Here is a 14937-nt window from a genome sequence, read left to right as displayed (position 1 = left end):
CATCCATTCGGAGCATATAGTGAAGTTTCTCGGAGTCATTTAGAATGAAAAATTCAGTGCTGCAAATTGTGGAAAAAATATTCCTCTTGTAGTGGTACTTGGGACAGACAAGAAAGTGTTTTCATCTTCTGTCTATCTGATTGATATCACAGTCTGCTAATTCAGTGGTAAAAATTTAATTGGTTTTATTTATTGTTGTCCATTTATCGAACTTCCATGCCTCTTAATAATTACATTCCTATGTACCAATTTACTAATGCTCGGACACACTCGGTCTCTCTCGCGCGCAGACACACTCGGTATCTTTTGCACACTGTTGCTCGCGCGCTGACACACTCGGTCTCTCTCGCGCGCAAACACACTCGGTATCTTTTGCACACTGTCGCTCGCGCGCTGACACACTCGGTATCTCTCGCGCGCAGACACACTCGGTATCTTTCGCACACTGTTGCTCGCGCGCTGACACACCCGGTCTCTCTCGCACGCAGCGTCCAGTCCGGCGCCTCATAGCTCTGCTCCGCGCTGAACACATTTTTTTATACTCAAACATCTCCGCGTCTTATTGATAGTCACGCGACACAACGAATCGATAATGAAATTCGTTGCCAACTATTTTAATAATCGATTTTAATCGATTTAATCGATTCGTTGTTGCAGCCCTAATTTATACACCGCTGAAAACATAGTTATGGATCTTATATTGCATTTCTGTCAATAGATCCTCAGAAATATTACACATTGCACCTTTAACAGTTTTTGATTTAGAGTATCTGTTGCTGCGGTGTACACAAGTACTTTCAACATCTGTAGGAACAACCCAGCTGTCATGTGCCCAGTGTGATCATACATATCCTCAAACAAAACATCTTTTCATCATTGCAAGTACACCGGCCGTGTCTAAACATCAAATGGGGTCTTATATACAGTATATCTGGAACATTGCTCACTTCCCACTGACATGCTCTTTGCCCAAATCTGACGAATACCTATATTTCACTGTTTATGGATACAAATTATTATTTTGAGCCATTTCTCGGTCTTAACTTAGTTAAATGCCGGCTAATAGTGACTTATTCTGACTAATCTTGAAAGGTAAATTCCCTGAAATTGCCTGCATCATAACACACGAGCAGCATGAAAGAGCGGCACAATGAAAGATTGCACACTAACATGATATATCATAATAATTATATGCACAAGTGTGTAATTTAAGAGTTAGGCTCACTATACTTTAGGCAGAAAAGTGTCATCAGGGCAGGCAGATCAGTAAATCACAGCTCTAATGTGGCTGAACACGACCTGATCTGCACTATAATTAAAACTTTTAATGCAGCTGAAAATAAACTCAAATCTTTCAAGAGCAGATATTTGATGGGATATTAGATACGGCGTGCACTGGGAGACGCGTCTCGCTCCCGTAGTTCTGTCTGGCCTGGGAGAGTCAGTGTGAGTTGAGTTCATGCTGGCATGTCTCGTCCAATTAATCGTTGCCTGGAGACGAGCAATGATGCGTCTGTCTGAACAACAGGGGCAACAACTTCTCCAAGATGGTTAAAATTCAGTCCGACCTCAAAGATCCCTGTTTGCAAAGACAAACACCACTTAGTGATTTGAATAAATCTCTACCCAAAGTATTAAACTTTGGTGTACGCATCTCGCACTGTTCGCATCAATACCTCAAATCATGTGACATGTTGATGAGAGGTGGTTTTTGTTTGGTGAACAATAAAATGGGTGAAAAAGTCCCATTCACTTAAAACAAATGAGAGAATTTAGAGTGTTTTTTGACCCACTTAAGTAGGACTTAAAGTCCCCCTGTAGTCAATAATTGTATCCCTTAAAACTCATCTTTGATCACCCAAATTACATATTTAAGCGTTATTTCCTTGAAAAAAATAGCTTGAATGTAACTCCACACCCTTGCCTCCTTTAGTATACGCGGTTCTATGAATATGCAAATGAGCCCCGCCTCCACTCGCACCAGCTCAGAGATCCACTCGTTGAAGATCATACGTTGATCTGATTCATTGTAGGGCAGTGCAATTAATTGAATTTCCATTTCGATTTCGATTTTGGCTCCCAACGATCACCAAAATAGTACAATCGAGTAAAAACGATTAATTTGCCATGTTCTGTTCAGCAAGAACCCTCTTATTTTGTCTTGTGTTCTGACACACGCACATCCGCCCCTCCCGAAGCCATAAACTCTCTCAGCTTGAATGTTTAAACTGATAAGACTTAAAAAGAAGTGAAAATGATCAACTTTAGTAATGATACAATGCTGGCCCGATTGTGCAAGTGAGACCTCCGTCATGTCCCGACTCCTAAACGCGAGAATGTAGTTTCGACGCTTGACTTGTCCAACACATTTTGAGAGACAGAGAGAGAGAAGAAGCGGCACCGCTGAACACTCACGCGGTTGGTGAAATCGCGTCTTGGAGAAAGCTTTATGGGGATTAATTTAGGCTACTCATACAATCTACATGCTAAAGTAATACTTATTGAAGTATTATCTACTATATTATTTATTTTAATAGTTAAAGTACAATAAATGTTCAAATTTTGATTTTTTTAAGAATTGTTTAAATAAATATTTTTAATAAATGCAACACGTTCCCAAAGTCATGTGAAATAATCGTTACATAATCGTGATTTCAATACTAACCAAAATGATCATGATTATGATTTTTTCCATAATCGAGCAGCCCTATCTGATTGGTTACAAGGTAGTTTGTGACGTCAGAAACACCAGCGATTTCAAAGCGTGTTTTTGAGACTGTCTTTGGTTCACTGCAGTTTTAAGGAGAAAATACTCAGCAATGCTGTCGACTTATGAATTTACACACGGTTTGTCTTAAAGCATATTAAAAACAGCACATGGACATTTAAACAACATTAATTTCTTCTGTTGTCTTTGAAATATGGTTAAATTGTATTGTTGCATACATGTACTGACAAGCATTTAAGGTAAACTAAAATATACTTTAATGTAATTTATATTAAAACCATGCATATCATGTTTTAAAATATATTTGTAATTACACATTTTTAATGATGAAGTTGCAATTTAGTACATTTAAAATATATTCTCTTTAAATGTAATATTGAATAACACACTACAGTTATAAATCAAGTTGCTTAAATGTGCATCAGTATGTTAGTTAACACATCAAAATTCTTCTTGAAGCATGGCAAGTGCACATTCAATACCATTAAGCACACTTCTTTTTCACAAGGCCAAGGAAATTACAGCTACAACATTGTAGCTAGAACACTAGCTACAACCTAGAAACCATACATCAACACATTTAAAACCAGTTAAGACACCTTAGCAATTGAATATCTCCCTCTGAACAACCACTCCCAACAGCCTAGCATAGTCGGCGTGAGTTTTGTAAGCGCAAACACTCACAGTCTCTTCAGAAAAACATAAATGTTGTACAGTCATAAAATAGCAAAGAACTAAACTAGCATCTAGCATTGTAAAGAAGTTTTATCACATATGAGTTGCCTTTGAAGTGCTCCCAAGTGACACAAAAACAAAAAGCTTTATGGAGACACATAGCAAATGTATTGTGGGTAAAGCGATGGGATCATTGTTGAGTCTAGTCACCCACCTCCCACATCAGTCGTGGATCCATGCTTTCATCCAAGTCACTCAGCACACGCTTTTCACCTGCAAACGGGCCAAATTTCTCACCCTGTGGAAGAAAAAAAGAGCACGTTTGTGTGAGAGTGTGTTGTAGGATTGGGCTTTGATGCCACATCCAGCAGTTTCTGGAGTGTCTGTGTGGGATCTGAACATGATCAAGGTAGATTCTCAACTCACTGAGACTTATTCAGAGATTTCACAAATTTAGGGTGTATTCACACTTGTAGTTCGGTTCGCTTAATCTTCACATTGGCATTTTTATCACAGAAACTTAAGGCATAAGGATATGTTCACAACCTGATTGGTCTGCTTAGAATGTATATTTTGTGACGGAACTTATCGAACATCAAAACAATGATGTGTTCTGGGATAAATGTGCTCGTTGTATGTGTGTAGATGCATATGATGGTATTTTGACCCGCTGAGAACTCGAGAAGAGCTTATAAAACGTGTAAATGAGATAAAACAGCATCAGGAATCCCTCCGTCACACAAATGAAGATCTGCTGTGAGGAGACGCGGTTCTGATCCTGTACTGAACTGTGAAGGGAAACACAATACGACTATAGTGAGAAAAAACAGGAATGCTGGAGCATTTTAGGGTCGCATCTTGTGACATCATGTCCTGTTTTTGGTTCGTTTACATGTCTTTGGTCCGTGTTGTGGACCAAACCGCACCAGAGTTTGTTTGTATGTGGATCGAGTCTCATCTTTTCAGCGTCTCGGTCCTCTTGTTTGGTGGCACCAGGGTTCAGATGGCCAGCGTTCACGCTTATTCAAATGAACTGCACTAACAGAGCAATCGCACCAGAGTTCGTATTAACTGAACCAAACTGTGAACCCTAACTGTACGTACACACCGCCGCCGACTTGAGCTTCCAAAGCTACCAGAAGTCATTCATTTTTAATGGAAGCTGGCTTCTCTCAGCTGCAAGGAGCATCAAATCCATTGGCGTCGCATTTTGGGTGTTTTGAGCATCAATCAGAAAGTAACCCAACTTTATGGTAATGAGCTGTGACGCGGTTCAGTGGCAAGCAGCGGCAAAACAGCAGCAACCAATCGGAATATAGACGTCCTTCGTGCTGGCTGATTTCGGAGAAACATACAATGTAAACTTGAGCAGTTTTGAGTTTTGAGCATCAATCAGAAAGTTTAAAGTAATGCTGCGTTCCAGGCAGGTTTTTGAGCACGTAAATCACGACTTCAAACCACGACTCACGACTCTGTAGCGTTCCCGGCCAGTCATGCCAAACTACCTGAGCGCAATATACTTATTGTTTCAGAGACACATAAAATTGTAATACATAATCGTGTGTGTATGATTATCATTATTATTCATTTGACTGAAACGTTATATTGTCCTAAAGTGTATTCTTACTGTGTGGGGGGAGGGGGGCTGCCATTGTTGTTTTGTATGGTTTCGCGGGCTATGTGACGTCAGAGCTCGTAACTGGGAGTACATCAATCTAGTACGAGTTCACGGGTGTGAAGTCACGGGTTTGACTGCCGTTCCAGTGCACTTTCACGGGTATAAGGTTGGAAAAACACGGGTTACAGGTTGCCTGGAACGCGGCATAACCCAACTTTATGGTAAATAGCTGTAACGCGGTTCACCGGCAAGCAGCGGCAAAACGGCAGCAACCAATCAGAATAAAGACGTCCTTCACAATGGCTGATTCCGGAGAAACATACGATGTAAACTTTCGTTCCTACCAAAAACATTATTTCCGAGAAAATGGAGGAGAAGCTAATCATCACCGTTGCTGGGTTTTATGTCATTTATGATATGACGTTGTTTGCATATATATATAACGGTCCTGGAGGGTGTCATGAACCCAAAATCGTTTTAAGCGGGAATGCAATTCATTTGCTCACGGTAACACCGATGTGACCAATTGTGACCGATGTGCTTCTTTGTGGCGGCGTTGTGTACGTACAGTTAGAGAGAAGACAAGTCTCTCAGGTCCTGTTCACTCCTGCTATTAAGAGTGTTTTGGTCGATCGGATCAGAAGCCGACGAGGGAGACACATTCCTGTTTACACCTGGTGTTTTAATACGTCTCTTTTGTCCACTTTCAACCACTTCTGTCCTGATTTCTTTGAGGGTAGAGTCTATGGGCGAATAAATGTATGTGATTTTTCAGATCTTTTAATCAAATGGACAAAATAAACTTGTGCAATTTACATATGAACACGACCGGAGACGACGGGAAACACACGGAGAGAATCAGCTTTAGTTTATGCTCTGACCGACACAAAACCAGCCGAACACTGTGAGTGTGTGTTAGACATCAGGAATGGTGAGAGAACATTGTGCTTGATATGTCTTTTTTCTTCAAACCAAACTTGGGTCTCCAAGTCTTCCGCGGGCGCCGGCGGATGTACCGCCCTACTGTTTACAAAGCGACCAATACAATTTGAACTATCCTCCTTCGCACGGTCGAGTGAGGCGGTACTTCTGCCGGTGACATCGACATCGACATCGAGCCTGACCTTTCAACGTGATGACGTAGTTCCCAGAGCGTTGCAGATCAGCTCAATCCGAACAATTGTAGTTAAAAAGTATATATATATATATTATTATTTTTGAAAATGACCTATCGTTTCGCGAGATAAGACTCTCCTCCTCAGCTGCGCTCATGCACAGCCGTTTCAAGCACTTCAAAGATCTTTGAAACTGCATTGATTTGGACTTCAAAACGCTGGTTGTCATTGAAGTCCATTATTCGAAGAAAAATCCAGAAATGTTTTCCTCAAAAAACTTAATTTCTCTTCCACTGAGGAAAGAAAGACATTGATATCTTGGATGGCATTGGGGTGAGTAAATTATTAGGAAATTTTCATTTTGAGGTGAACTAATCCTTTAAGTGTCGTCCACTTGATGTGTTCACGCAAGTCACATGCGAGTGCAACTGTCCACTTATTGGCCAGTTTCCTCTGTGTCATGGCTTTTTTTGTAACTGCCAAGACACACGCGAACACTAGACGAATGTTATAATGCAGCTAGAGCAGGAATCAAGGCTTTATCGGGACAGGATTATCGCACAGAGATGCGCAATTACACAACATTTTAAGATGAAGACGCCCTTTTGGTTTTCAACTGTGATAACTAATGTGCTCACTCTCAGAATGAGACACTACTGCTTTTTATATAGTACATTTCCTGTTATGAATTATAATACCATCTGGTTCATTGGTCTGTTGGGTCGGATTGCTTTCACACCTCAAGCGAACTCAGAGTGGTGCGGATCCGAGCGCGATTGCCGTGTTCACACATGCCTAAACGAACCGGACCAAAGGGAGAAAACGCAGCAGGATCCGAAACAAACGCTCAGGTGTGAAAACACCCTTTAGTATCAGGTGTAAAAAGGGCCTAAAGCCCCTTTCACACAGCGCGTTGATCCCGGGATATTGCCCGGGAAATTGCCAGAACGCCTTCTGTGTGAACGCAAACACAACCCGGGATTGATGCCGGCATTGATGCCGGGTTGGGGACCTAATAATATTGCCGGGATCAGTCCCGGAACGCGCGGTGTGTGAACAAAAGCCGTAATCAATGCCGTGTCGTAATGATGACGCTGAAGTGAAGTGAAAGCAGGCTAGTGAAACGGTACGTAATGCGCTAGTTTATGACCGAATCAGAGAAGAAAATGCACAAGCGTGGTTTCTCGAGCGAAATCGCAGCTCATAAGCAAACTATAGACGCTGCAGAGACATTACATGTCACATCGATGTCACGTGTCTTTACGGGAATTTTACAGAGTTGTGTGTGAACGCACTCTCTGATTCCGGAAAATCACTGGCAGTGTGAATGAACCAAAATCAAACGAACCCGGGTCAAATCCCGGGTCACTTTATCCGTGTATTTTCTTGAATCTCTGTGTGAAAGGGGCTTAAGTCCTCAGGCACGTCTCAGAACATGCTGTATTACACAAATATGGTCTGAAATCTTTTGTTGTGCTTTAAAGAAGTACACTTATTATGATATGTTGTCTAACACATGTAAAGTAATTGATTATAATTATACCTGTAGGGTGGTATTTGATATTACATTAAAGTTATATATGTAATATTTGTAAGTACACAAAAATGACATTAAAGTATATTTTAGTTAGCTATAAATACATGTCAGTACACTGAGGTACACATTCAGCAGTACACTTTAACCATATTTCAAAGACAGTAGAAGTAATTATGAAATTACATAAATATATACTAAAGTCCTAATTAAGCGGGTCAAAAAAGCACATTTATTTTAAAGATATAATATAATATAATATATATATATATATATATATATATATATATATATATATATATATATATATATATATATATCATTCAACATGTAGTGTATTTTCTTTTGTCGGGGTGAAATATGAGCAGGACATGTTCTTGCAGGTTTTGTGATGTTCACACACTTTATCTTGTCAGCTAAAGAGGGTAAAAGTCCTGCTGCAGATGTAGAGCCCTAACGAACAATTACCACAGTAAATATATGTAGGACCTATTGGTTTTGCTGAAAAGTTATATAATAAGTTTATATCAAATATTTTTCAAAAAGTGTAAAAATGCTCTTTCTGGCATTTGTTTCATTGAAGATACTTTTAATGACAGCGGGGGCTAATATCACATACATACAACGTTGTACTGTAATAACAATAAGTGTAGTAACTGTATGGCGGAAACGGAGTCTGGCATGGTGTATTGTTGGCGGAAACTATGGTTACCATGGTGATTGTTTGTAAGGGACGTGGCAGCCCACGTAAGCACACATACACAGAGGAATGCAACTGCAACCAGGCGATTATGCTTTATACATTATGAGCAAAGTGAAAATAGTAATAAAATGAGTCTTTCTCCAGAAGTAATTACAGAATCCATACTTTATCTTTCATGCTGAGAGTTTGTTTCATGCACGAACCTTCTTGACTGCTCTGGCAGTGTAAAGCCCCATCCCGTCCTGAACTTTAGAGGACTTCAGCACGAATCTGTCCGGCACGTACATGCCCAACATTCTCATCACTACAGAAAGACGACTTTCTTCCAAACTAAACACATGAAACACGCTCGGAAACACAGGCTAGGGGCTAGTTTGATATTCTCTGCTCGCTGTGTTTGCAAATCTCAATCCAGTCTGGTCTTCCATGTTACTGTCTGTACATCAGAGCGACACTGCATTCCGATTGGCTGTTGGCCCTAGGGGAATGCGTTTCTGCGCTCTGATTGGTGAAAAGTTTAAGAACGTCCAGTTAGAGTGAGTTTCTGCGATCTGATTGGTGAAAAATGTGTTACCGCGAGCTACATATTTTACTTTCCCGGGAAAAATCACCACATCATACTAAATAATGTAAATAAAACTAAAATCACGAATACTACAAATAATATTTAAACTTTACAATAAGGTTCATTAGTTAAAATTAGTTAATGTATTAACTAACATGACCTAACAATGATCAATACATTTATTACTGTATCATATTTATAACGTTAGTTAATACAAATACAGCTGTTCATTGTTTGTTCAAGTTAGTTCAGAGTACATTGACTAATGTTAACAAATATAACATTTGATTTTAATAATGTATTAGTAAATGTTGAAATTAATTTTAACTAATATTAATAAATGCTGTAGAAGAATTGTTCTTAGTTCATGTTAACTAAGGTAGTGTTAACTAAGTTAATGAACCATATTGTAAAGTGTTACCCAAATAATAATAATAATAATATTAACAACATTAATGGTGTTGCTACTACTACTACTACTAATAAAATACATGATGGGCATTGTGCAATAATACATTTCTGAAGTAATTTTTGGGTTTAGTTTTGTTGGGGACATCCAATTCTTATGACAGGGAGAGCCTCTGAATTTCTGAATTTATTCATCTGCGATGGTCCAGATTTAAACATATAACAGCATTAAATTAAATTAGCATTACCATTTTACTGACATGTTATATTTAGATCTAACGTCCAAACAGAGAAAATGCACCCCAGTATGAACATTAGCCTCTGGTCTGACTGTGTGGTCATTTGGTCATGTGGTTTCATGTACACATTGTGTTTTCTTTAATTGATTTTCAAAGCCATTTGATTTAATGCTCTATAAACAAGGCGATCGCACAATCAGCCACAGTAATGGAGGAGGGATGTGCTTAGGAGTTGCCGTTAACGATCACGGCTCAGTGTTTGTGTGTCACGTGTTTAGATGTTGTTTACTGGCCCTTCATCAGTACCTGCCAACCCACATCTGTTTAAAACAGGTTTCGGCAGAAAGCAACTAAGGAATATGGGCATACAAACAGCAATGGATGATCAGGCATCTAGATGAGAGAGGATACACTTATATAATCACAGGGCTTTTAAGGCCAGGCCCATTAGACTAAAACCAATGACTCTGGGTAATTTGTACAGTCACTTAGTACGTTATGCTGCCTGTACAATCGTGAGTTGAGTGTGTATACAGGCCAGTCATATCGGCAATCACTTTAGTCAAGTAGGCTACATACAGTACATTAATTTCAACCAGCATGATGAGTTATGAAAACGAATGGAGTTTGCTGTCATCAACATGAAGAGTCTCAAAACATCTCTTTTTGTGGTTGATGACGAAATGAAAGGAGGGAATACACTACACGACTTTAAATTCCAAACAAATGTTTAAAAATCAGGCATGCACTTTCCGACAAACCCACGCAGAAACATGTGGCTCTTTGCTAGGGGACGCTTGACAATTGAAAACAATATGTGTTCTAAAATAGGATAAAAATATTAAACTGATACCACTATTGGATGAATTCATAGTCTGGAGCTAAAAAATATGTGTCCATCATATACTATGTGATTTTCTGTCATATTTGCCAATTCCAGCTGCCCAATATCTCAAGACTGATTTTTGGCAACTATAGCATTGACAAAATTGTTGTGTAGTTTATTCAATTTAGTTATTTTTGGTTTGGAGCAAAATGAGAATGAGTAAATTATGGCATTTTTATTTTTGGCTTGTTCTTTTAATATGTCACAGAAAAAAAGGGATGTTGTCAGAATGTGCTGTTCACTCATTTTATTGCAATTGTTTAGTTTTACAGGGTGATCTGACAGCTGTTGCCCTAGGAAGTCCATAATTTCATGCAACAACAAAAAAAGCTATCCGTTTGCATGCATTTTAAAAGCAGTTGATCTATGGTAATATAAAGAAATACTTGAGTTATACGTTGTTTAGAATATTAGGATTTTAATATGGCTACTTTGAAATGGGGATCCATCAATGGGGATACATGATTTTTGCCATCATAATGGTGTAGTTACTGCATCTGCCAGCAGGGGAGACAGAAATCAGTCAATTTCTGAGCAGCTGTTCGTAAGAAAGTTATTTAGCAAGCATGTTTATTTGAGACTTTTGTAAACTGTCATAAACATGAAATCCTTCTCTAGGCATGTGTAACCATGAGAAAATAACCATTAAAACTTGTGTTGGTCAATGTAAAGGAGAGCAAAGCTTTAGAAGTATTTTTTTCATTGAATATCTATTTGTTGAGTTATTTTTTTAGAAAATCAGTGAAATAGACAAAATAAGACATTTTTAAAGTGCCCCTATTATTCTTTTTCGAATATTACCTTTCACGCAGTGTGTAATACATCTGTTTGTGAATGTAAAAGGTCTGCACATTTTCAAAGATCAAAGTCCACAACAAATAAAATAATTGTCTCCTAAAAGAATTAATAAATGAAAAGGAAACAAGTCGTCAGCAATTATTGCCTCACTTCCTGTTACATACCTACAAAACAAATTTGGACTTCATTGGCTGCCCGTGAACAACGTCTACTTTGACCCTAAAACACTGTATGTGTAGCTGAGATTGGAAGAGTTTGGTTCATGTTGTCAGTGCTGTGTATTCATTTTTGTGAGGCTCTCAAAAAGAAGAGAACTCGAGCTGGAATTGATACGGAAAAAACGAAATCCTTCACATCACTCTGTATCAAGAGCTGAGGATCCGAAGTTAAAATTCAGATATGGTAATAGGTGTTTGTTTTCCAACACTGGACCATCTTACAAATCAGAGCAGAGTAGACCAATCACAACAGACTGAGCCATCTGACCAATCAGAGCAAAGTAGACCAATCACAACAAACTGAGCCATCTGACCAATCAGAGCAGAGTAGACCAATCACAACAAACTGAACCATCTGACCAATCAGAGCAGAGTAGACTAATCACAACAGACTGAGCCATCTGACCAATCAGAGCAGAGTAGACAATCACAACAGACTGAGCCATCTGACCAATCAGAGCAGAGTAGACCAATAACAACCGACTGAGCCATCTGACCAATCAGAGCAGAGTAGACAACCACAACAGACTGAGCCATCTGACCAATCAGAGCAAAGTAGACCAATCACAACAGACTGAGTCATCTGACCAATCAGAGCAAAGTAGACCAATCACAACAGACTGAGCCATCTGACCAATCAGAGCAGAGTAGACCAATCACAACAGACTGAGTCATCTGACCAATCAGAGCAAAGTAGACCAATCACAACAGACTGAGCCATCTGACCAATCAGAGCAGAGTAGAAAATCACAACAGACTGAGCCATCTGACCAATCAGAGCAAAGTAGACCAATCACAACAGACTGAGCCATCTGACCAATCAGAGCAAAGTAGACCAATCACAACAAACTGAGCCATCTGACCAATCAGAGAAAAGTAGACCAATCACAACAGACTGAGCCATCTGACCAATCAGAGCAAAGTAGACCAATCACAACAGACTGAGCCATCTGACCAATCAGAGCAAAGTAGACCAATCACAACAAACTGAGCCATCTGACCAATCAGAGCAATGTAGACCAATCACAACAGACTGAGCCATCTGACCAATCAGAGCAAAGTAGACCAATCACAACCGACTGAGCCATCTGACCAATCAGAGCAGAGTAGACCAATCACAACAGACTGAGCCATCTGACCAATCAGAGCAGAGTAGACAATCACAACAGACTGGACCATCTGACCAATCAGAGCAGAGTAGACCAATCACAACAGACTGGACCATCTGACCAATCAGAGCAAAGTAGACCAATCACAACAGACTGAGCCATCTGACCAATCAGAGCAAAGTAGACCAATCACAACAGACTGGACCATCTGACCAATCAGAGCAAAGTAGACCAATCACAACAGACTGAGCCATCTGACCAATCAGAGCAAAGTAGACCAATCACAACAGGCTGAGCCATCTGACCAATCAGAGCAGAGTAGATCAATCACAACAGACTGAGCCATCTGACCAATCAGAGCAAAGTAGACCAATCACAACAGACTGGACCATCTGACCAATCAGAGCAAAGTAGACCAATCACAACAGACTGAGCCATCTGACCAATCAGAGCAAAGTAGACCAATCACAACAGACTGAGCCATCTGACCAATCAGAGCAGAGTAGACCAATCACAACAGACTGAGCCATCTGACCAATCAGAGCAGAGTAGACCAATCACAACAGACTGAGCCATCTGACCAATCAGAGCAAAGTAGACCAATCACAACAGACTGAGCCATCTGACCAATCAGAGCAGAGTAGACAATCACAACAGACTGAGCCATCTGACCAATCAGAGCAAAGTAGACCAATCACAACAGACTGGACCATCTGACCAGTCAGAGCTGAGTAGACCAATCACAACAGACTGAGCCATCTGACCAATCAGAGCAAAGTAGACCAATCACAACAGACTGAGCCATCTGACCAATCAGAGCAGAGTAGACAATCACAACAGATTGAGCCATCTGACCAACAAGAGCAGAGTATATCAATCACAACAGACTGGGCCATCTGACCAATCAGAGCAAAGTAGACCAATCACAACAGACTGGACCATCTGACCAGTCAGAGCTGAGTAGACCAATCACAACAGACTGAGCCATCTGACCAACAAGAGCAGAGTAGATCAATCACAACAGACTGAGCCATCTGACCAATCAGAGCAAAGTAGACCAATCACAACAGACTGAGCCATCTGACCAATCAGAGCAGAGTAGACCAATCACAACAGACTGAGCCATCTGACCAATCAGAGCAGAGTAGACCAATCACAACAGACTGGACCATCTGACCAATCAGAGCTGAGTAGACCAATCACAACTGACTGAGACATCTGACCAATCAGAGCAGAGTAGACAATCACAACAGACTGGGTCATCTGACCAATCAGAGCAGAGTAGACCAATCACAACAGACTGGGCCATCTGACCAATCAGAGCAGAGTAGACCAATCACAACAGACTGGACCATCTGACCAATCAGAGCAGAGTAGACAATCACAACAGACTGGACCATCTGACCAATCAGAGCTGAGTAGACCAATCACAACAGACTGGACCATCTGACCAATCAGAGCAGAGTAGACCAATCACAACAGACTGGACCATCTGACCAATCAGAGCAGAGTAGACAATCACAACAGACTGGACCATCTGACCAATCAGAGCAGAGTAGACAATCACAACAGACTGGACCATCTGACCAATCAGAGCTGAGTAGACCAATCACAACTGACTGAGCCATCTGACCAATCAGAGCAGAGAAAAATTAGGAACCTTTAAAATAGCATAATAGGGGCACTTTAATATCCCAAGAAAACGTTTTAGTGGCTTTTCAGTCCATGTCTTGTATGTTTAAGATAATGATAAATTAACTTTTAGATACACATATTCATCTTATTTTCTTTCGGGAAAAGAGAACAAAAATAATGACTACGTTTACATGTGCACCCATAATGTGATTATTTCAATACTCAGAGTAAGGTCTTAATCACAGTAAGATGTTTACATGCCACGAGCAGAAGTTTGCATTCGTGCAGTTTTCATTATTTGATTATTGGTTAGTAAGTTTGCTTATATACCACACTCAGATAGGCATACAGTATGCATGTTACCAGCCATTGATTTAATCTACTCATCAAAATCAAAATACAGTTTTATGGACGTACTGGATGTTATTCGGCGCAGTGATAAACATCGCAATTCCGGGTTTATAGATAATTACTACGACTATGAGTTTGATCGCATTAGTTTGATCGAAGTATTGTTTACGTGAGTTAAAGTTTAATTGCAATATTGCCAAAATCCCATTATAATCGCATTATGAAAAGTCTTGCTTGCAAGAAATCCACAGTGTTCCAACCAATTTTATAACATAGTTTGCTCCACTTTCCCACGCTGCAAACCATGCAGCTTTGATATATTTCTTTTTTGACTTTCTCCCAATTTTGGATGGAT

At 39.9% G+C, this 14937-nt stretch overlaps 1 protein-coding gene across 1 annotated transcript in view; it reads right to left on the bottom strand.

The window, feature by feature from the left end:
* Positions 1-8829, bottom strand: part of prdm5 (PR domain containing 5) — a 90889-nt gene extending 82060 nt beyond the window's left edge. The window contains exons 1-2 of the mRNA XM_077224942.1: positions 8577-8829; positions 3618-3701 (exon numbers count right to left, since the gene is read on the bottom strand). Of these exons, the coding sequence (XP_077081057.1) occupies positions 3618-3701; positions 8577-8675 (183 nt within the window). The 5' untranslated portion in view covers positions 8676-8829. The remainder of the gene's footprint in view (positions 1-3617; positions 3702-8576) is intronic.
* Positions 8830-14937: the final 6108 nt, after the last annotated feature.

Source organism: Siphateles boraxobius, unplaced genomic scaffold (genome assembly GCF_051911475.1).
Source record: "Siphateles boraxobius isolate OS27281-9 unplaced genomic scaffold, OSU_SipBor_1 94, whole genome shotgun sequence".
In the NCBI taxonomy this organism is placed as follows: Eukaryota; Metazoa; Chordata; class Actinopteri; order Cypriniformes; family Leuciscidae; genus Siphateles; species Siphateles boraxobius.
Note: the sequence above shows the minus strand (reverse complement) of the source record. Positions and strands in the feature narration are given on the sequence as shown.